This window comes from Nelusetta ayraudi, unplaced genomic scaffold, assembly GCF_046127955.1.
Source record: "Nelusetta ayraudi isolate G7.1 ecotype Tasmania unplaced genomic scaffold, CSIRO-AGI_Nayr_v1 ptg000011l, whole genome shotgun sequence".
Classification (NCBI taxonomy): domain Eukaryota; kingdom Metazoa; phylum Chordata; class Actinopteri; order Tetraodontiformes; family Monacanthidae; genus Nelusetta; species Nelusetta ayraudi.
In genome coordinates this window covers 5,733,252-5,756,931 of record NW_027466061.1, presented here as the reverse complement: position 1 = coordinate 5,756,931, position 23,680 = coordinate 5,733,252, and the positions used below count along the sequence as shown (strand labels likewise).

General features: G+C 42.4%; 2 protein-coding genes across 2 annotated transcripts; one reads left to right on the top strand and one right to left on the bottom strand.

The window, feature by feature from the left end:
* The first annotated feature begins 1,186 nt into the window (after positions 1-1,186).
* On the top strand, positions 1,187-7,268 carry npm1a (nucleophosmin 1a). Its single transcript, XM_076020274.1, has 11 exons — positions 1,187-1,344; positions 2,529-2,608; positions 2,697-2,816; positions 3,340-3,433; positions 3,533-3,648; positions 3,735-3,796; positions 4,138-4,183; positions 4,263-4,343; positions 4,471-4,569; positions 4,678-4,752; positions 6,148-7,268. Exons 1-11 carry the CDS (start codon positions 1,296-1,298, stop codon positions 6,202-6,204), a joined length of 879 nt encoding a protein of 292 aa, XP_075876389.1. The 5' UTR covers positions 1,187-1,295; the 3' UTR covers positions 6,205-7,268.
* Positions 7,269-8,521: 1,253 nt separating this feature from the next.
* LOC142884548 (claudin-7-B-like) lies at positions 8,522-12,243 on the bottom strand. The gene is made up of 4 exons (XM_076020255.1): positions 11,766-12,243; positions 9,891-10,055; positions 9,697-9,781; positions 8,522-9,539 (listed from the first exon to the last, which is right to left on the bottom strand). The coding sequence occupies exons 1-4, from the start codon at positions 11,986-11,988 to the stop codon at positions 9,386-9,388; spliced, it is 627 nt and encodes a 208-aa protein (XP_075876370.1). The 5' UTR covers positions 11,989-12,243; the 3' UTR covers positions 8,522-9,385.
* Between the last annotated feature and the right edge of the window lie 11,437 nt (positions 12,244-23,680).

Below are 23,680 nucleotides of genomic sequence, written 5' to 3'. Positions count from 1 at the left end.
CAGGGGAGTTTTTCCTGACTGCTGTCACTCCTTGCTTGCTCTGGAGGGTTCAGTTGGCTCTTCATTGTTTGTGCAAAGCGCTTCGAGACACCTTTCCTTGTGATTTAGCGCTTCACAAATAAAAGTAAAATGATTAAAGGTTGATTGATTAGCAGAAGTAGAAAGTTTGTTTCCTGCTGGACCTGCAACAGTATAAAGATACCCTGGCAAAAATGACATTTTTAGAGTTCCACAAGTGTCTATCATTATTTTTATTTAAAAAAAAATATATATATATATATATATACATATATATATATATATATATATATATATATATATATATATATATATATATATATATATATATATATATATATATATATTTCAGCGCAAATCACCACAGCACTTCCACAGAGCTTTGAGAACACATGCCGATTCCTAAACGTGCTCAAGAAGCCTGGTGAGTCCTTTGGTCTTTCAGCACCCTGCATCTAAACCAGTTAGTGCCATTGTGCTGGTTGTTTCCATTGCTGGAAGGAGGCCAGATTGCTATGCAAAGGGGGAGGGATTCATACTGTGAGACTGAAGCTGGAAAGGTAACGTCGAGACTTGCCCACATCATGCTTAACAAGTGTAGAGAGTTCCTCGCTTTTATTCTTCAGCGATCACATGTTGGAGAGGGAAGCCAGGCGTCGGTGTTAGTACTAACTGTGCCTGGGCCATGGATGTACTGGTCCGGGCTAGCTGGCTGCAAAGTGCAACTCTCAGCATCTTTAAATCTAGACTGAACACATTCTTATTTGTTTCTGCCTTCTATCAAATCGGTGTCTTGCACTGCTCTGCAGCTTTTAATTTCCTGCTTTATCTTTTATGTTTGTAGTGGTGATTTAATTTATTGTCTCATGGTCTTTTTAGTTTGAATTTTTAATGTCAATGTGTTTTAATATTTTGCTGTGTGTTGATTTTACATGGTCTCTCTTCTATAAAATCGTTTTATCTTGTTTTTAACGTGAAGCACTTTGAGTCACATGTTGTCTAAAATGTGCTATACAAATAAACTTGCCTTCCGTTGCCTTGCATTGCCTATTGCCTTGCCTTTCAAGAACATATTATGAGGCATTTAAACAGTAATCCACTGCGTGGCGCTGTTGAAATATTGCCAGTCATCGCCCAAGCATGAACAGAAGAAGAACACGACGAAGAAGACGAGAGGGGGCGGAGTCAGTGTCGCGTCAGTCTGTAGAGTAGTGGGAATAGTCAAGTGCCCGTCCACATCAGGTAGCTGCTGCGTGTCAGTGTTTTATTCACCAAAAATGAACGGTTTAGACGAGCCAGGAATGACCCCACAGACCTTCCTTTACGGTAAGAGGATATTCCAGTTCTTTCGTCATCTCTTTGCAGTCCCCCCCCCTTTTTTTTTTTGGTCCGCGTGCTTGAGCGCTGTATCAAAGCAAGAAAATGGAGTAAATCCAGCTCGTCCTAAGCTTTAAAGCTCAGTGGGAAAACAGCTCCACCCTGGACGTGTTTTTCATCATTTAAACGTGAAGGCGCTGCTCTGTTAACAGTCGTAATGTAATGGCTGATTGTGAGTGAGTGAGTCCCGGTGAGCAGCGTGGCTCCAGGCTGCAGGAACATTCGCCACACGTGCCCAAGTTAGCAACATGGCGGCGCCCGTGATACTCCAAAGTGCGTGAATTTCGTAGCCTTTTAACACGATGCTGAGAACTAAAGATATTGCAGCCTACACAACTGCTTCTAAAATCGATAAAAGCATGCTTCGGGCTAGTCATAGTTAGTCATTTTGCGTCCCCTCGGTAACATCCATCTCAAACGTGGGTTCCAACATGCGGACCCGCTCGTGATTTTTTTTTTCTTCTTTTTTTCCCCAAGTTGGCTGACCCCCTAACCTAATTCCACTATTTTCAAATAAATGTGTGTTTCTTTTAGAATTGAATATTTTTTAAAAAGTTACGATAAAATGTACCATTTGCAGTACAATGTCGGATTCTATTGGCATCGTTTTATGACCTTTTGCAATAAAGGATGCCGCGGTAGAACAGTACAATTTCCCTCTGTGGACTTGATCGAAATAAAAATGGCTTTGATAATATTATTAATTATAGTAGTAATAATAATTTTACACAGCGTTGTCTGCGACTGAAAATACTGTACAGGTTCCACTAATGTTAATAATATATGAGTTTAGATTAATAGGCAACCAATCTGAGCAATTTGCCTTTATCTACATTAACATTAGGCAGTCTGGGGGAGTGGGAGGTAACTGTGCTGCTTAACTCATACCCAGCATTGTTCAGTGAGGGTGTATTTCATGGCCCCTTTCATCAAGGGGATTTCAGACCATGTGCAAACAGTCTTATCGATTCTCCGGATTGCTCCCCCTGGTGCTCATATTAAAGTAATACACTTTACAGTCGGAAGCCCGCCAGTTTTTCCCCCAGATGCCCCTATCAAACAGCTTAGTTAGTTACTTCTGATTGTACCCAATGCATATACTGTCTACTGACTGTTTGACGTGTTCTTATCAGGGGTTGTGCTGGAGGCTGGGAAGGATGTGACGTTCAACCCTGAAGACGATGACTTTGAACACCAGCTTGATCTCAGAATGGTACATCGACACTCTGCAGCTGCTGTGCAAATACTAGTTTGAGAAACTGTCTGAAACTGAAGGGTGTGTTTTTGACACTGTCAATCAGGCTTGTGTGGACCCCAGCACAAAGGATGAGCTTCACATGGTGGAGGTTGAAGGAACCGATGAAGAGGGTCAGACAGTCAAGGCAGCACTGGTATCACTCAAGCCCTCCTCTCTGCCAAGTGTAAGTAAAGGCCGGCCGAAAGAGCACCACATGCACATGAAGCAGTGCACATTGAGAATTATTTTGAAACAACATAATATCAGTTAATTCTCATCACTTGAAAACAGAACTCTTGAGTTTTTATTTTTTTCACTTTTCAAGCACATTTTCAAGTTTCATAAGTTCACTTTAAATTTGGTGAATGTATTATGGAAACGCACTAACACTAACTCCTGCTGTTTGACCCCTGGGTTTCTGTACTGCATAGTGAATATTTTAATACCCATTTCAAAATAATGAACCTATAATAATAGTGTTCAATTGATTTTAGTTTTTCCTTCTCTAATTAACAGCGTTCAGTGATTATCAATGTAATCTTTTTATCAAAAGAACCTAACATTGAAAAACTCGTTGTTCGTGAGGTCTTTTTTATGCCAATAAATGACTTTTTAAATGATCCACGTTTGTCCTTGGGGTTGTCAAGTAACCCAGACCTATTGTGATGTGAACGCTACCGACGCTAACCTGAGTGTCTGTGCTGCAGGTGTGTCTCGGTGGATTCACCATCATGCCCCCAGCAGTGTTCCGTCTGAAAGCGGGCGCCGGTCCAGTTCACATCAGTGGGCAGCACCTCATCAGTAAGTGTTCTAGAAGGGAAAGAAGCGGAACCCGGTGTCTCTCGTTGGTCTTTGCAGTCACGTTTAAAATCACTTTCTAATTCTGACTCGTTCCCAAAGTGATGGAGGCTGATCAGTCTTTTGACGAGGACGACGATGATGACGAGGAGGAAGAGGAGGAAGACGTCAAAACGTCGAAGAAGCGGCCCGCGGCATCTCCTGCATCCAAGTCGCAGGTCAGTCTGTCAGCTTGGCACCGTGTAACTCCTCAGCCGTTGGTCCAACTGGGCAGCACTTTAACACGCCGTCAATGTCCTTGCAGAAGAAAATGAAGATGGAAGTTGATGAAGACGACGACGATGATGATGAAGACGATGACGATGAGTGAGTATTGAGTTGAGCTGAACACTGTTCCCAAGAAATATCTTTGTGTGATAAATGTTGCTCATAACCGAGAGTCACACTCAGATCATTTAGCTGCACCACGGCCCTCATTGGTCTCTGTGAGCTCACAGGACAATACTGGAGCTTTGTGTTGCGTTGCTCACACTGCTGAGGGAATCGTTTGGTTTTCAGTGTGACTTTCACACCCACTACTGCTTCAGTTTATTCAGTATTTAGTCTATGAATAAACCGCTCGCGTCAAGTAGCATCTCAACACGCACGTGTCTGTACGTGTGTAGTTACTACTTCATAAAATTTCAACTTTTTTTTTCCTTATTTAGGGATGATGAAGATGATGAGGATGAGGAGGAAGAGTCTCCTGTGAAGGTAAGCTCCACACCAGGGGCCTGCTGTAAAAATAAGTATTGGGCTCTGAATCGACTGACCGCTAATTTGACTGTCACAGGTCAAACAAACACCGTCCAAACAGAAAGCACCTGCTCAGAACGGCAAGAGTGCCAAACCCAGCACCCCCGCCAAGAAACAGGTAACCGCAGGGAGCCCACAAGGGGAAACTGCAATTATACCCACACATATACTGTAATGCCTAATACCATACAATATTAATATGAATTAAATTTGTTCAATTTTTCTATCTAACTGGATGTTTGCAGGAGAAGACGCCCAAAGGAAAGGCAAAAACTCCACCAAGTCCAAAGGAGGCTTTGACGGTTCCTGAGATTCAGGCCAAGATGATGGAGGCAGTGAAGAAGGTCAGCCTTCCTTATGAAGCACACGATATCCTCATTCATAATTACAACAAGTTAAGGGGATTTACATAGTTTGTGTTGTTAATTTTTGCTCCCCTCCTCCCCCCTCAGGGAGTCTCATTACCTAAAGCCCAGAACAAGTTTGAGAACTTCCTGAAGCACGGTTACAAAGTCTCAGATGCCAAGGTACAGTACATGTTCAGAGTGCCAGAGTATTGGTCAGGTGAAGGCAGAGCATCGCACTGCACTCCTAGCACTCAGCGACCAAAAAACCTGTTTGTTGTAATTTCTGAAAAAGGGCAACATGGTCCTGTCAGTCAGGTTATAGTGCAATATTTCTTTCCTTGACTGAGTGAGGGAAATTTTTTTATTTTTTTTTTATTTTTTGGGGGAAATCATTTCTCAAGATCGGTAGCCTCACTCCTGCAGTCGTGGTCTTATGTAGTAGATTTGTTTCTGAAATGACTTGACCAAGTCACACTACACTAATCAAAACATGTCTGAGTGTCTCTCCATGGCATTAGGCCAGGTGGATGGACGAACACAGATTCATTTTGTATGTTAACATATCCCACTGAAAGTCGATGTGTTTTATCATTTTAATTTGGGGGCTTTGTGATTTGGTTTTCTAAATTTATTTTATGGACGACATCAGAGACCAAAGAAAACCACATGTGAGCTCCTCATTGGTCAGACCTGTGGTGACCATGCATTTCACAAAGCATTATGGGTGAAAACAAAGCGTGTCCGCGAAGACTCCAAGTCTTCCAGGTCACCGCAGTCTTTGGAAGTTGCATGCAAATGAACTACAACTCAACGGAGAAGTTGCCTACAATTGGAAAGACGTTTACGGCCTTGGAAAGACGTTGCATGAGTTTTTGTGTTGCGCATGTGTTTCCCGCTGAAAACTCCAAAATGTGGATTAGAACCAGAGGGGGTTGCAGTACACCTTGCTTACTTCGTAATACTGAACAGCCCTTCAGGGCAGAGATGATTAGCCAGCCAATCATAACAAGGGTGTGTGGAGTCTATCCTAAAGTAAGCCTCCTGTAAGTGCCTGTAGATGACAGCTTTACTGAGCTGGTGTTGTGGTTAAGCCGTTCTTTAATCTCTGTTCTGTTTTAAAACTCTGATTTTAAGGTAGGATTCAAAGTTGTCTCCCATCAAACGTGTAAACACGCTACCTTGCTAGCAGCTACCTTGCTAGCAGCTACCGCTGTAAATGTGCAGATTTTGGATTCCTGTTGGCTCCCAGTAGTGTGCGGGCTTTGCATTGACCTTCAAGTCTAAAACTTTGATGAGTTCCTGTGTGAAGACGCATCTGATAAAAATGTCAGCACAATTAAGTAGAAGTGTGAATGTTGGTATATGTTGATATTAACACCGCTCTAAAAGACTTCAGTCCTCTTGATCTAATCCAAGGTTTGAGTCGTACATGGTTTTAGCATTCGCAATGTGTGTTTTTTATTGCAACCCTGAATTAAGAGGATAAAATAAGAGCAGTAGATTTTAGTTTGTTTTTGCCACATATCCTTTAGTGCCTACTTTTTAAAGATTCCTTTTATTTCTTTTTCTCCTCAGATGGTTGCAGAGCTGTGGAAGTGGAGGCAGACGGTGACAGAGGCTAAATCATCCTAAGTAGTTGTATTGTGTCTTTTTTTAAAATATCTTGTTTGTATGCATAAGACCCCTCTGGAACCCAAAAGCCAAACTTCGTGCCTCGCTCCTCGTCCAAGCTTCATTAACCATTAACTTTGAGTCCAGCGCCATCTGCCCTCCTGTACGCAGGGACACCACGTGGTGTGGCGTCTCGCTTTCCTCCCAGCGTCCTCCTATCACAGGGAAATGATTTGGTCTGTTGGAATAAAACCCCCCCGACAGGACCAGCTGCTGATTTTCAGCTATGTAAATGTGAAATATGAAGAACTGCTTGATTGTTTGAAATTCCCCAATGTAGGATAGCTCTGCACTGTTACTCTGGAATTGGCCTCATGGAGCAACAGCAAAATGCGTCATCACATTATTCAACCCTAGAAAGCACAGAAACGACTCAACGGTTGTCTTAAGTTGCCCTACATCTGCTCCAACATTTCCATATTTGCCAGGCCAGTGAGGCTTTATTTATTTGCAGACGTCAACAGTCGCTCACAACAATATTGGGTTTGTCTTGTAACATCGGGAACGAACAACACTTTGCACTTTCAAAAATGCTTGAATGTTGATGCTACTGTGAGATTGATTAGAAATAGATCCAGTAAGAACTCAACTGTCCAGTGTGAAGAAACCGATCGGGGTCGCTCTCCACCATCTTTATTTTGTTTTCCTGTTTGGAATTAATCAGCATTTTGCGTTTGGCATCAAAAGACGAAAGCAGCTGATGTGTGTTAACACCAACAGTGGCCTCCGCAGAGACTGCTCTGTTCTTTGTAGTTCAGCAGGTTCAGTAGGTTGTCTTATATGTTAAGGGATTTATTAAAAAATAATAATAGTGGAAGAATAAAACTTGGGTTCTACAAATGTCCCGTCAGTTGCACACCAGGAAATGGTTGCATGTACTTAAATCCTGTTCAGAAAAATATGTTGACGCACGATTAGCTAAAGATCATTCCACGCTTAAGATCATTCAAATAATTGTATGACTTTAACCCTGTAGATTTGAATGAGCCATCTTGACAATAAATAAAGGACTTTGGAAGTGTTGACTTTGTATTGCCCTTGGTTTTCATACTCTGATGCAACTTTATGTTTTTTTGTGTAAATTTGTGCAAGATTGCAAGATTTGTAATCGTGTTTTAGAATTGGTAATTTATTTTTTCAGCTGATATCGCATTTGGCAGGTTCATATGAAACCGTTTTTGAAGTCACTGCTGAATCACAACTTCCTCCTTTCTGAATACTTTGTTGATTTAATTTGGTCAAAGAATCTCGTATCGGCTGAGGCTTTGAATGAATAATTCCCTGCCTCTGTGAAAGGAGAGCGAAACCCAGTTGTGGTTCAGTGGCACACAAAGGTGTGATTGCATGGCCAGGGTACGGTGTGTGTTATACTACTGGGGGAAACCTAGCCTTCCCCAGTAAAAACAAATGAAATTTAATTAGCAAGGAGTGTTCCCTGTGGAGTCAGTGAGAGGAGGCGAGCAAAAAAATAATGTTTTAATATCCTTCATTTCATTGCAAAATGTTCACCTGCAGCCAATGATTAGCAGGATTAGCCGTTTTCACAAAGCGCGCACTACAGTTTAGAGCACTAAATCTTGTAATGGAAGGAGGTTTGGCCACTTAGGAGTGAAACCATTATCGTCATTACTTTTCGGGTCCGACCTGAGGGGAGTGGATGGATGATTGGAGAGCGGGCGGGCAGAATGAGGACAGGGGAGAAGGAGAAATAGAGCAAGACACTGCGGGGGCTGATAAATCACCACAATCACTGTTGGAAGGTGAGCAGGTGTGATCCGGTGCTGACACAGACGGGATGAACGGGGATTTCACCTAGAGGCTTTTTTTCTTTCAAGAACTACATCTTGGAATGTGTTCACACACGCTCACATACAAGTTGATATTTTCTCGCCAAGAAAAAACGTCTTTTTCTTTTTCTTTTTCCACTAGACGTAGTTCTGATAGAATGGCTGCAGCTTGTGGGGCTTTGACGCATTTAGCTACTCTCACCACAAGGAGGCAATATAATCAAAGAAACGTCAATAAGACAGTCATTTGAAAGGAAGACGTCTTCTAGACTCAAGAAATTGGCTCCTAGATAATCTGAACATCCACTCCTTTTTTTTTTTTTTATTAATAATCAGCATGTCCACTCAAGACATTTTATCACACGATTTTATTCAATCATGTTAAAATAAAATGCAGGAAAGGATGAGTAGAAGTATACGTACTGTAATCTCGTCATCATCCCATCATCATTGTGAAAGTTTAAGATGAGACAACAAGAAGTCACAACAAGTACCTTTTCCACATTCATTTTTATTTACAACACAAATACTTCAAAACATGACAATTTAAAAAAACAAACAAACATTAAAACTGACATTTCTGCTGAGTCAGGCAACAGTTTTCACCATTTCCAAAAAAACAGAAAAAAAATGCTATTAGACAGAACCATTCACACACTACAGAGTCATACATCAGTTTCTGCACACACATTAAGAAAAGCAGACAAATTAATCAACAAACTCTAATTTGGTCACAATGTCACTCCAGCGTTTGATTTCATAACAGACTACACTGTGGTAACAGATGATTTGTCACATGCATATAAATAAGGTATAAAACTAGGCAAATGATGGTCACAAATTGGCTCTCAGTTATTTAGATGGTTCCCCCGTGTGGACTGAGCTAAGTTGGAACAAAAGCCAACGTCCACTGAACATCGTTTCCCCAAACTGTCAAACTTGGGGAACACTAACCCATTTTCTTTTTATTCTTTCCAGTAACAAACTTTTGGATAATATAGATAATATGGACCTTATTCTGACGTAAGTATTTTACAGGGTCCGTCTAAGTGGATGGTCTTGCTGCTGCATATACAATCTTTAAAGCACTGACAACTAAGCCGATAACCTCATCAAGGAGTAAACAGCCTTCAATAAAAAGAATTTGATGCACCTGTTAAAAAATGTTACGTTAACATCAGGAAATAGTCCTGAAGGACCTCAAACAGAAAGTAAAAGACATGATTGAGATCAGTGCATTTCATTGAATGAATGCCTCTTTTAATTGAATGTTTTAAGTTTTTTGTTTTTTGTTTTTTATAAAAGCATTTGAATCTCTAAAGATGATCTAATGTAAGTTCTTTGTCTTGTCCTCTTCAAACATACTCCTTGGTGCTGCTGGGGGCTTTGGACATGGGATACCTTGGAGAGGCTTTCCCTCTTGGGCAGGATGCTGCGAGCATGGCGCCTCCCACTACAGCCAGGAAGGCTCCAGCCCAGGCGATGAAGATAGCAGAGCCAAACTCATACCTTTAAAAAAAGAAGAAGCAGGAATTATATTGTTAATAAACAACAAACATTCCCGGGCAAATGTCTGCACAGACTCAGTGAGCGATTTGGGCCAAATAACTGTCTTGGTAGGTGACGCATCAGGTGTGAAAGAGAACTTATCAACTCTCATACTCACTTAGTATTGACGGGGGTGAAGGGATTGTAGAACGCCTGGATGATGTCGTGAGCGTACCAAGAGCAGGCAACGACTGAACACAGAGCTGCGATGAAGAATTGGAAGAACAATGTTTTTTAGAAATCCAACAAAAAACAAACAAACCACACACAAAAAGTTGATGAAAACAAAAACAAAAATACAGATCTTCTCACCTCCAACCAGGATGATGATACCTCCAGTCATGGCAATGCGGGACTTGCGTGTTTTGTCATCTCCTCCACAGTTGGTGCACTTCATTCCCATGCAGGCCACGCCCAGGCCGGCCAGTGTAACGATAATACTGACAATCATGAGGGCACGGGTTGCTTGGAGGGCACCTGAAGGCAGAATAAGTTGAACACAATCTGTTAGTATGAGTTTTTTTTTTTTTTTTTTTTTTAAATGAACTTCACTCCTTTGAGGCTGCAGCCAAAGCATTTGAGGATGCACAGGATCGAAAACAAAACATTTTAAATGCATTTTAAACCAAGAATTGTCACATCACTGTTATAATGAGAGCTTTATTTTTCAAATGTGTTCAGAAGTGAGGAAACAAAGTGCCATTGACTGCTGGTTATGGGGAACAAAGTGGCCTATGTCTCCTGTGTGTTACCACCAACGGCCTTTAACAACGCTCCACAGAAACCTGCTCTAACCGGAAGCATGAGCACTGCAGGGGTGGGGGTTGGTGTGTGAGCATGCAAGTCAGGAACAGGTCTGACCAGGTCTCCAGTTTCCTCCTAGGTTAAGACACTCCCCATTTCAGGTGCTCTCAGCCCGCTTTTTAGCAGGTGAACATTTCGTGGCTACTGACTGCCTAATCTTAAAATACAGGAACTCAGACTACGTCAGGAACGTCTGCGGTAGCTTCGGCATTTTGCGGCATTTTGCGTCTAAACAAAGCTTTGGTAGCACCGTTTAGCAAACTTGCCTGATGTTCCAGTTTAAGGAAATGAGTGACAATGCGGCCATTTTAATAAGCCCTTTGAAAACTGGTACAAAAGGAAAGTCTTCTGTTGTGTAAAAATAAGTTGTTTTTTTAAGTTCTAACTAAATATCTCGCAAATTCGTGGGCTGCTTTATTTGGCTGCTTTGTAATTACTGTGCAATATCAAAACACCTCTCCTGCTCTCCCATTAAACCACTGTTTTAAGATAACCAGTGTCATAAAAATTGATAAAGCGCACAATGAGGCAATCTGGACTTGGCATTGAAAGTAATGTGTCCATTCACATCACTTATTCAACACACAAAGTAAACACGGCAGTAAATATTAACCTTTTCATATACATTTCCCCATAACAACCACACAAAGCTTAAAAAGCATTCAAATAAATAAACAAACATTTTAAGGAAGACAGGAACTACTGTGTTTCCTAAAGGCCCAGTGGGGCAAAGGCAGAGGTTTGGTGTTCAGGCATGTTGACTAAACAGTGGCTCACACAGGTGTTGTTTAACCTGAATGTCGTGTAATAAGTCCTACACTTTGCTGAAGGAGCGGCGGCCTTCGCAGGACAACCCCCCCCCCCCCCCCCCCGGCGACTAATCATTGGCCCAAGTGTGCAAAAAAAGGCACGCCAACACTCCCTCCTATCAAGCTGAAAAATGGCTTTTTGAAAACGAAATAATTGTTCTGGGACTCTGCCCATGATGGCAAAGTGCTGAAAAACACAGGCGAGGCCTCCGAGTGCGGTTGGAACCAAATAACTATTTTCTTTGAGAATAAAGGACAAGTTAATGAGTGACAAAACCGGTTAGTCCGAGTCTAAGATTTTTTTCTTCTTCTTTTTACGACGGTTGGAACAGACCTTGAAGGGGTCATTCAATTTAAGGAATAATGCAGCAGGTGTGTCTGATACTTCCGGTTCAGCGCCAAATTACTTTATTCGGAAAAAACGAGTTTAACTCGACAGGTAACTTTCGACGGACATTTTCACGTTAAATTCGACGTGTTTACATCTTTGATTTGTTATTGTTTCCTAAAATAACTTAATTTCAGGGGGGAAATAACTTCGACACCACGTAGCTTATGTTTTGAATTGGCTTACTGTTGAGCTGCAGGATGGAGTCGTACACCTTGCACTGGATCTGGCCTGTGCTCTGGAAGGCGCACGACATCCACAGTCCTTCGTACATGGACACCGCCGTGATGATGTTGTCCCCGACGTACGCGGACATCTTCCACTGGGGCAGAATTGTGCCAATAATCAATCCAATGAGACCCAGGAGGGCCAGGGCGAATCCCAGAATCTGCAGACCGGAGTTTGCCATCGCTTTGTCCTTCTTCTTCTTCTTCTCCCAAGGAGCTGACGTCAACCTGCTGTGAAGGTTCAAATCCCAAACTATCCGCGACCTCGCTGGCTCTACCAAAGTTTGCCTTTTATTCCCCGCTCTCGAAGCTAGACTTCTTAACTGCTTCTGTCGGCTTTCCCCCTGAAAACCAGCCTTCGGTGGTAAATGAATGTGTAAAATCTCTTCGACTCCTCACGCACCTGTTGCCTTCAGCACTCCCTGAATGAGGGAGGGATAGCGGGGACGAGCTTTTTAGGCGGTTTCTAGCACAGGTGGGCGGGGACGCGCACGTAGTTTCGACTCGCGAGGCGCAGCGGCAAACGCCTGAAGTTTCATTACGTCACTGTCGGGAAACAACCCTGTGTTGCCGAATGCCTGTATGTGTTTGGGGCCATGGACGGACATTAACTTGCATCCGAATAATGTTTACTCCGTAATAAACATAGGAACACGCCGAAGTCACGAAACGGACACCATCCACATTACCACGACGAGACTCTTGGCAGTTAGCAAGGCAATTCCACTTCCCGAATCTGCTGATGTGACTTCAGTCTTTTTTTCCTTTTTCTTTTTTTAGACAAAATTAGTTTTATTGTTGAAGTTTCCACTTTGTTTATAACAGCATCTTTATATAATAATGTTGTTGTTGTTGTTGTTTTTTTTGCCGTATGCTATCTGTGTAGAACTTTAGTTTGTCAGTTAAGATTATGCTTGTATCTATATTATTATATCTGCTTGTCTGTATGTCGTACTAAACTTAAACTTAACAGTAGGGGGAAAAAATAACTAAATTCTTTAAAATAAATGATGATTTATCTGCAAAGAGGGACTGGGCATGTAGCATAAAGACAAAGCCGACTTCATCTGTAAGTGACGCATTTTTGTCTCTCTAAAATGCATGCTGATATGGAAAAACATGACGCTATTGTTTACATTTGAAGTCAACAATGGATTTTGTCATGACGGTAATCGTGGCGAAAAGTTGAAGTTAAAACAGGAAGTTAAGCTCTTAAAAAGTTCCGTAAAGGGAAAATAACCAAACAATACGATTAAAAGACACGTGTCATAGATGTTTAAGCTATGTCAGGATTCATTTTTAGGACTGTAAATTGAAATCCAAATGTTTGTTTATCCTTTGCAGAGACTTAACCCCTTAGCTCTTCTGTTGTTTACTGCTCTTGCAAGGCATTTGATTTTATTTAAGGGAATGAATGTAGGTAGCCTAATCAGTTACCTCCTAGACATAGATTTATCCGTGCTGAGTGTCGTTGGACATAGACTGCCATAGAAGCATAAGGCTACATCATCAAACCAGGAACTTTAACCAAGAAGGTGTTCAACAAACCAACTTTGCACTCAGTGTCTGTCTCACTTAAAGCGGGACAGGCATGTGTGGTGAATGGTGTATATTAAACAGAACCAATAGTAGTCAAGATAATACAGAGAGAGCCGATTCAGTTGTATGTGCTTATGTTTGTTGCATGTATTGTGTCAACCTCACCTTCCTTTAAAACACACCTCTGGAATTATCACATTAAGTTACAACAGCGCTCCATTTTTGTTTCTGTTTGTTTTATTCCCCTTCTGTTGAGAGCCATTTGTTTCCAGTAATTGACACTCTGTCTCTTCTCTGAGCATTAATAGTAATAACACAACAGATGGAGATTGAAGCAGTAAGCCAGGAAGCAGAGGCAGTAAGTTTTATTACTATTAAATGAGTTTTTCTTTCCCGAGCGCTCTGCCCTGTGGGAAACAGACTACTGGTGACAGTTTGCTCTTACTCGTTCGCCATGAGAACACGGGTGGAAGCCCTGGGGCTTTTGTGTCAGCTTTCAGATTTGACAACGTGCCACACTGGTTTTACTCAGATTGGAATATTGGTTTGGGTGTATTATGTGAATTTCTATCCTGTGACCTGCCACTTTCAATAAATGGTGGCTTAAAGGCCCAATGTGTAACATTTAAAGGCATGAAATGAACGACAAATTCTCACATTTTCAGTTATGTTTACTAATCAAGCAAGTCTACTTGTAAGGAAGTGGCAATGTACCAGAGAACCATCTATCTACAGTTGTATATATCTACAGTTACCAAAAACAAATATCGGCTCAAGACTTTGTGGTTTCACCCTGAGGTCACAGCTCAAGAATCTCAAGAATTTCAGATCAAATGAGACATCGGGAGACAGGGCATCATTTGCGAAACTCTCTCCTAGAATTAGATACTGTTAAATTGTACACGCTGATTCTTTAATATCGTATAAGTTTAGGATTTTAGTTTGCTTAGTTCATATACTGGCTTTGCAGGATTTGCAAATATTAACTGCTACTACTACAGGTGAACAGGTTTTATTAAGCAGTGCAGGCAGATTGTGGTAAATGCAAAATTTACAAAGAAAACAACAAGCTCCAGCATGTCAGCATCTGTTTGTGGCTTCTATGTTAATGTCTAAAAATATACAGTGACTGACAGGTTTCAGTACACCATGATACTTTCGCAACAGCGGACGTTTTCAGATTCAGTCTCTCTCTGACTCATCAATAGACACAGGTATAGAGTAAACATCTCTACTCGGGTCCAGTGACTCATTCAAAGCGAAACGGTTGACTCCGGTCGGATTGTTTCATGCACTTTGATGAGGCGTGTCTGCTCTTACTTTGCCGCTTAGGGGCTGGTTTACTCTCAGGTTTGGCTGGAGCAACCTACCTTACCTTACCGTGGGAAGTTTCCCAAGAAATGAAAGTGCTGTGTGTTAATCTCAGTCCAGGACCTACCTGAAAATTGCTCTCCCAAAATTCCTTTCATTAAGTGTCATTGAAGTCATTTGAAGTAAACCTTTTTCTCTAAATTCTCTGATCAGATGGTTTCCAATTAGGATTTAACCTCGCCATCTGACACTAGCGTTCCCGTAATGACTCCCTCTAATCCTTTCACGGTGAGTGTATGTGTTGTGCGACCCGCAGTTCTAGGGAGCAGGCGGGTGCACAAGAGGTTATAGAGGGGTAGGTGGAACAAATATAGCTCCCATGAGCAATGCTGTCATCTGGTGGTGAATGTGAATATGGAACAGCTCCCAGCTCAACGGTTTAGCTCCCGGATCACTGACTGCAACCACAAAATGCTCTCTTGCAAGAGAGGCTCAGATAACTAAATCATTGTGGGGTGTTAAGTCGCCTCTGAAATGTCCATGTAGAATCTAATATCATTGTATTTTTGTGTGCATGTTTTTTAAGGTGGTGTACTAAAGGCGTATTTTACCCTGGGGGGGAAAATGTATGGAAACTTTAAGAAGTACAATGATCTATCATCAAAGCAGGGCATTTCAGCAGAAGCGTGAAATGGTCATTTTAGTTCTTGTTATGTCTCAATATCTCAATAAATGACCTTCTTGTCCGAAGTCATCTGGGTCTTGTGATGAAGAGGACTGTTTCAAGACAAACCGCTCACTCACGCAGGTATTGATAGAAAGACATTGGTTTAATTTGTTGCCTGCGCCCGCGTGCACTCTCGATGACTCATGCGTCATGTCATTATTGTTCATCCATGTGATGAAGTGCTATTGATAGTCATATCATCCAAGTGTAGTCTAAACCACCCCGGGTTACGAGGCTCAGAAAAATGTAATTAGATGCAACACTTAAGGGGGGCGGGTGGGGGCGGGGGGGGGGTGAAACCTTCAAGGTTGCAAATTTCCCACGTCTGATCACATTTAGCATGTTGACTGCTATAATGGAAAACAGGCACATACAGAGGGTAATTGGTTCCTCCAGCTATCGTGAGAACTATATTTGGTTTAATGCCTTAATCCTTATTTGCTGCATTAGGAAATATAAAGCTCCATTCAGACTGAGCGCAGACTGCTCCTCTCTGCGTGGGTTTACTGAGAATAATCTTATAGAAATGCTCGAGTCATGCTTCCATGAGATTTGAGATGCCCCAGTAAAGCACAAGGAGGATCAGGGGAGGAAAAAGGACCGCGCCACCTCGGATGGTGGGGTCACGTCTCAAAGGGGAAGTCGCGGTTATGAAAAAAAAGAGAGAAGTCAGCGCCGGCCCAAAGCGCGGCATAATCTGCTCACATCAAACCGCAGCTCAACTTGAGCTTGTTCTCCGCTTTGACTGGTGGCTTAATTATCCCGTTTTGTGGGACACGAGCCATCATCCATTTACCACGGCTGTCACGGAGAGATTGTAATGTCTAATTGACTTCTAGGTTGTGGACACAAAGTAATTGCAGCTATTAATTCTTCCGGTACGTTTTGCCTAAATATCCGCGGCTCTTTGAAAAGATGGAGAGCCTTTGAACAGATCAGCCGGAGTTCAGTTTTGTGTTTTTCTTCCTCTTATTACACTTCTGCAGATTCACAGCTTTCTCCATCACCATGACAGTTTGCACAGTTTTCAAATTGCTCTGTACATGTTGTAAAACTGTTAATTTGGGCCATCCTTGTTACTCTGTCACTCTTGGTGGCGAAAGATGGGACAGATGACCTATCTGTATTTGTGTCCACTGCCTTTTTATCACTGCCATAAAGCTTTAATGCCATGCTTGAGATGTGCAGAGTAAAGGCAGATGCTGCAACACTCGGGAAAGGTCAAGAGCCAATTTCAACCCACTTCAGACTGACGACAGAATTCAAATGATGGAGATTGCCGTCAGTAAACTTGAATAAATCAACATAAATGTGTAGACTTTGTCCAAACAGCTTGTGTAACTTTGTTTCTTAACGTGTCTAACTTGTGCCTTTATGGCGGTGCCAATGCTGCACAAAGATACTAGCGGGCATGGAACAAAACTTGAATGTTATTTTGAAAAGTAATAGAACAGCATAAACAAATGACATAAGCAAAAAAGAGAGATAAAAATAGAAATAATTCCTATATTAAAAAACGTTTTTTTACTGAGGTTTTGAAGTTGGACAAGGTCATTGCCCACCATGAAGGAATCGTCCGTTTGATCACGCTCATGTTCACACAGCAAGGTCTTTAGCATTCCCACTGAGACTTTGTTGCTGTTTAGTGTGCATCTGAAGGTGTTCACCCACCTCACAAACCATCTGTCCTTTTGATTGCAGTGTCTGGTTCCTTCACTGCTTTTAACTAAACTCTAACAGCAGCTCCTTGATTTTTCTGGCGTTGAATGAAAGAATGTCCAACCTCAAACGGAGGACATGATGGATCGGAGAGTTCCTGTTGTTGGTGAAGGTATTGGCCTGTCGCCAGTGTCAGAAGAACTCCTCAGTATTGGGTGGTAAATGCAGTAAATGTAAACCTTTACAGACCTGTCAAACAAATTGCTCCTGTTCCCAAAGAAGGTCACCCCCAGTGTAGATGGGATATACTTGGTGGTGCCGTTACCTATTGGTTTTGAGTTCAGGTCAGGTGCAAGGTCTTGCACAGTGGCCTACCTATCTAAAATTGATTGATTTGATATGAGCAAGGCTGAATTTCTGTGTCTTTCTCAGAAATATGTTTTACTTTGCCAATGTTAGAAGCTACTTACTATACAGTACTGCACATTACTATTAAGTGGAAGTAGTTCATTTCATTTAGATTGTCTATCGGTTAACTGGACCTGCTTGGCCAAAAGATTACAGATTTCTTTGTTGTGCCAATAATCAGTGAAAGGGATGAAAAATGTGAAAAACAACAACAACGCAACACAGCTCTAGCTGGCCTAGCTGCAACCCCCTGCCACAATAATTGGCACCTAACCTGGATATATATGAATCCATCCATCCATTTTCTGGACCTGCATCTCCCCCACTCAGGGTGGTGGGTGTGCTGGAGCCTATCTCAGCTGTCTTGGGGCGAAAGCGGGGTAGTGTCAGTTTATTGCTGGGCCACATAGAGACAAACACTCATTCACACCTACAGACAGTTTACAGTTGCCAATCAGCCCAATGTGCATCTTTCTGGACTGTTGGAGGAAGCCGGATTACCAGGAGAGAAGCCACAGAGATGCAGGGCGAATGTGCAAACTGCACACAGAAAGGCAGCGGGTTGCAATTGAACCTGTGACCTTCTCTGCATGAAGTGACTGTGCCGATCACCTCCCGCACCTCCCTGGATATACAGTACGTGTGTGAAAGGTTCAATAAGCGCGGACAATCAATTAGTGTGGACAGGTGAGCTCTGTCTTGCTTTGGGCGTCTGGTCTACCAACTTTGTGACTGCAACGCCACCACCAGTGAGTGTGCTATTTCACCTTCTTCGAACTGGGTCATACTGACTCTGGGAAATTTCTGGCCAAGTACAACTCCACACACACTCTTTAAGGAGAGGGGGAAAATCAGGGCGCGACAGCTGCTGGAACCCGATGGGACTTGTGAATCTGCAAGCCTCGTTTTTGTTTTCATTAGCTTAACTGGGGCCGAGTTGCTCAATTATTTAGTTGTTCTGTATCAGAGGGAAGTATATTGACTCTATGTTCTGTGGCGCTATGCGGCTTGGGATATTTATCCACCGACTTCATCTTCGAGACAAGAAGTAACGGCAACAAGGGCATACAATCATACAAATATATGTATTTTATTGAATAATATTCCAGAATAAGACATCTCCTTTCAATTCATGTAGGAGTTACCGTAGAAATGTACACTGATCTGATGACAGACATGGAGAGAGGGCAAACGGCGGGCTTGTGTGTGTAGATACTTAGAGGGAATCAACCTTAATGAGCCAAACAACAGTGGCATATGCATGCTCTAGGAAAAACAGAATACAAATAAATAAAAACCTCATGTCAGTCTGGACGATGAGCAGTTATTTCTGCAGGCTGCCTCCTGCTTCTGGAGCCTGCAGGTCCTGATTGTTAGCCTGTGAATTTTGCTTTTCCCGTCCTTGAGTGCAAGTCTGTCGTCATCATTGCATATTGCTGGTCAATTCCGTCCCGTTTGCTGCTTCTCGTCGTGGTCAAAGGAGCCCTGCCGCATTTCCGCCGCTTGCTTTGGCTCTTATTGACAGGAGTCCAACATGTTTCTAAATCCCTGGTAACACTCGGGATGCGCCTGAGGGTTGAGGCCGTTTTCTTTCTCTGTGGCTAAAATCTGTGCCAAGGCCCAGTTTTATGTATGGCTTCTTCTTCTTCTTTTGTTTAATCATTATTATTATTTTATTGTTTTGGAAGACAATATCTTAGCGGAAACCAAGTGTCCACGAGAGCAGGAGAGAGGGAGGGCGAAGTGGAGGAGGTTGAGGAAACTTTCTGGAAGACTTGCGTGACCGCAGCGCCGAGACCAGCGAGGCCGTCCGCTGCGCTGCGAGTTGTTGTCCCTGCTGTTTTCAGGTGAACACGTCTCATCTCTGCACAAGACACATTTCTCACAGTCACAGTGGGATTCAGTTCACCGAAAGGGGGTAGGGGGACACATGAGTGTGGATGCAGTGCAGACCGGAGACAAAAGCTCATCGAATCGGAGGGAGTGTTCTCAGAGAAGTGACATGTGCACCTCCCCTGGAGGAATTTTGCATTTAACAGGAAACATGACGGGGAAGAACTGAAAAACAGCAACAAAATGGCGACAACTATTTCAGTACATACCGGGGGGGAGGAACAAAGAATAAATAGACCTGACATAGCACATCAGATATACAATATTTGTACACACATTTAAACCGACAGCATTCCATACACTTACGCCGCCCTGGCAGGTTTAGATGTCTGGAAGCATGCTGCTATATTTTTATTTTCATCTGGGACATTGAAAATCCTGCATATTTTTAACATTTCTGAAAGAAACTGCCAACATTTCTTGTTAATTGTTAGAGCAATTGTGTTGCAGAGATCACTTTTAGCTCAATAAAAATTTAGACCATTGATTAATTTTAAAAGTAATGAAACAATCTCCCAAAGTATCCTGAACCTGAACGTGATTTAATGCCCTTGAGGCAAATTACTCCACTTGCACAAATGGGCGTCTTTGTTGTGCATTTTTTACTTAAAAAAGTAATTAATTATTAGAAATTAATTAGCAAATGATGGCATTGCTGCCGAAACTCGGTACATTTGTCATGTCAGTAATTTTTAAACTCCAGTAACAGTGAAGGTGGCACGCACCCCATTTGTACTCTTTTCAAAGGGCTGATAAAGATTTATTTTTGATGGGTTTTGCATAATTAATTTGTGACAAACAGCATTAAAAAAACATCCAGACAGAACCTACTGTCATGACGCCGAGCATGGTTTTGTTGATTTATATTTAACGTGCTGCATTTGCAGATCATAATCCTCCAGTGCAGAATAGTCCCAACCAATTTTCATTGAAAAAAAAACAAAAAAACAAACAAAAAAAACAAACAAACAAATTTTATGTAAGACGCTGCTGCTGCATTTGTTGCGCGGACAGCATGGCAATGTTTCATAATCACTTTTGATAGCTGTTATGCCTGCAATGTTGTCACACAGCAGCTTGGTGTGCAAACTGTCTCTGATTGTGAATGACAGAAAATTCAAACATGAACACAACACTTTTAGCATTCAACCCTCAAACAGCCTTTTACTCCAATTATTGTTGTTCCCTCCATGCGACCAAGTGCTTCCATTAGAGGGAGCCAGTTCTACATTTTTTTGTTTGGTTTTTTTTTCCCCCACCAAAAACATATATATTGCAGTTTATCCACCTGGCATGAGAGTTCTTAGAAAAACATTCTGACAGTGATGACAAACAAGGCTGCAACAGTTCTAAAACATCTTGGGCAATGAAGCTTCTCCGTTGGCTCATATTAGTTTTGAATCCAAATCCTCTCCAGTACGCAGGTAGTTGTTGTTGTGAAACCTTTAAAATGTAACATCCCAGCTCAGACATTGTGGTCGATGATTATTAAACCATTTAATATTGCTTGTTTTTCCTCACCGACTCTTGTCAGGGATGTGGTGCAGCTCTTTGTTAATTTAATTCACTGCCTCTTCGAAAACTGTTAAGAGACCAAATTAGCGTTGAATCACTACAGTGCCCCGTAGTTGTAATGTGAAGGTGCAATGTGCTTACATTTCTCCAGTGACTACTTAGCAGGCCTATTTTAGGGACAGGTTTATGGGCTACCTTTAACAGTAATGTGCCTCAGAGGGAAGTGTTGCCACTGTTGCAGACAAGAGGATACATGTTTTTGAGGCCTGCAGCGGCGGGCAGGAAAGAAAGGAAAGAAAAATCATTCTGTGGTTCACCATTTGGTGGCTTTGTTGAGTTTACAGGTAGAAATCAAACAGCAGCCCTTAGAGTTTCTGAACAAAAAACGGATTTTGCTGCCTCCTCATAAAGCTGGAGGAAATTTTGTTGCGCCGCTTACAAGCTAGCTGTTCCCTCGTTTGTGTTTTATTGAGTCGATCGATCACAGCCTCGGTGGCGTGCCCTCTCTTTCTCTCTCCTTGTCCTACCTATCCTCTAAACGGAGGGGCACACACACACAAACACACACAGACAAGATAAAGAAAAACTGAAAGTGCACACCTACACGGGTATCCTCTCATTGAGGAGACAGTTAATGGGCTGTAGCTGCTGTAGGCTGTGGCTAAGGAGCTGTGCAGGGATTACCGCTTTGAATCTCTCATGCGTGGGCACACACACTACATTGGTGTTTTTTATTTCCCATGTTGCCGCCATTAGCTCTGCGGCACATGTCAAAGGAATCGTCGGCTCCAAACGGCAGTAACTAGATCCTCTTAATGCACCTTTTGACGACATTGCTCACTTTCCCTATCGGCTTCACGCGTCTCCCAACAACATTTACATTCCAAGCTGAGCAAGTTCTACTCGTTAACCGCTCAACTGAAAGGCCTGCAGGTCCGCTGCCTTGCTGCCTTGACTGCACTTACTTAGTTCTGCACCTATCGACATTCACGTCGCGTCAGTCGTGGAAAATGATCACTCTTTTCAGAGCCATCTTTTCTACATTCTGTTACATTCTTCGCTAACATTTCGCGCATCACACACAGATGACATTTTTCTGTCTTTCACTTGCTTTTGCTACCTGTATCATCCAGCCACCTAATTTCTATCACTGCTTCTCCTGCACTCTGGGTCACAGGGTGCTGGAGTGTATCCCAGTTGTCTTGGGGCGAAGCTGGGGTCAGAGTCGTCACATGTGGCCAGTTTGTTGCAGGGTCACATAGAGACCAACAGCTATCCACACAATTTAGAGTTCGTCCTGTGTCTGTCTGACAATAAGGCATTGGGAGAAGGAGGTCTATGAGGGATTTAGGTAGGACTGGCAGGAGGATATGGGTTCACTGCAAAAACTTGATGTAATAAAGACGACTGAAAAGCTATTGATACTTAGTCCGATCACTTTGCCTAATTTGAGGGAAGTCCTTACAGAAAACTGAACATTCTTCACACTCTCATGCTTTCACTTTAAGACAGACTTCAAAATTGATTGGACAAGTTAATTGTCAAATCTAACAAAGGCCAATCAGACTGATCTCATTTGTGCATGCCCCCCCTTTCAGTGAAAGATCATCTGTCATTATTAAGCTTTAACTATCATACCACTGTTTGCAAGCTTACTTCTAACTTTTGATCACAATGTAACCCTGCCCCTTTCTCCCAGAGGGATGCTGATTGGTCCAGTCATGTTATGCCAGTCAGTCACGTTAACACCGGCAGAAAAAAGCAAACAAAGCCGAAAAGTGTTTTTAAGGATAGACGGACAGATTTTGAACTCAAAGTCTCGACAATTGTGCTGCTTTGCAAAGTTAACAGTATAGCGGCTTTGAACACCCCAAACCCCACAAACACCAGCTGGTAATGTCCGTGTGGCAGACATACTTTTGAAAGAATAATCAAAGAAAGTTGTTCTTCCTGAAGCTCTAACATTTGTTTTGGCATGCAGCGTTCCCTTGCTGTCAGTTAATGCCTCCAAAAGTTGTTTCCTCCTTGAAACTTTGACATATGTATAATAAAAAAAAAAAAACAGGTGCTGACACCTAACTCTTTAAATTGCATTCTGTGTTCCACGAGTTGCACTGAAGTCTGCCAACTTAGAAATTGTATGAGGGAACGTCGTAAAAATAGTTGCGTGGAAAAATCTGCAACGAGGACAAAAGATCCAGATTTGATGCGACCTTCCCTTTGGAAAAGCCCCCCGAAAAAATGAAAAAAAAAAAAAAATGGAATGTCCTCCAAGTAATTCCATCATAGCCCCTTCATGCCTTTTTTTTTTTTTTTTTTTTGCCTCTCTCCCTGTATTATCACTTCCACACACCACAACCTGCAACCTGTCCGGAACTTTGCCTACTTTGTTGAGGAAATTCCTTATCGACGTTCCTCAAGAGTACACCTGCTAATCCTTCGCTTTGTTTCTCTAAATAACCGTGATCCCATGCGCTGACCTCTCTGCAATTCATCAACCTACTTTGCACAGACATTCACACAGTGTCACACTTCACATTCTGTCACTTTCATCTCCATTTTTTCGGCCTTCAATTTTGTGAGGCTTTTAACCTCAGTGCTGTTGGCTCGCCAGCTCTCCCTGCGTCAGTCCTCGCGATGCCAAATCTCGCCGCCGTCTGGGTTCATCCGCGGCGCGATCGCACGTTCGCTTTGAGTGAACATGGCACTGACATTTCTTTCCGTGCTGCGCTTCTTTTGTTCTGTGTGTTTACCAGAGCAGACAGTGGCCTGCAGCAGCCAGGGAGCCCTGACAGATCTCTTCAAGAAGCCTCGACCTCTGT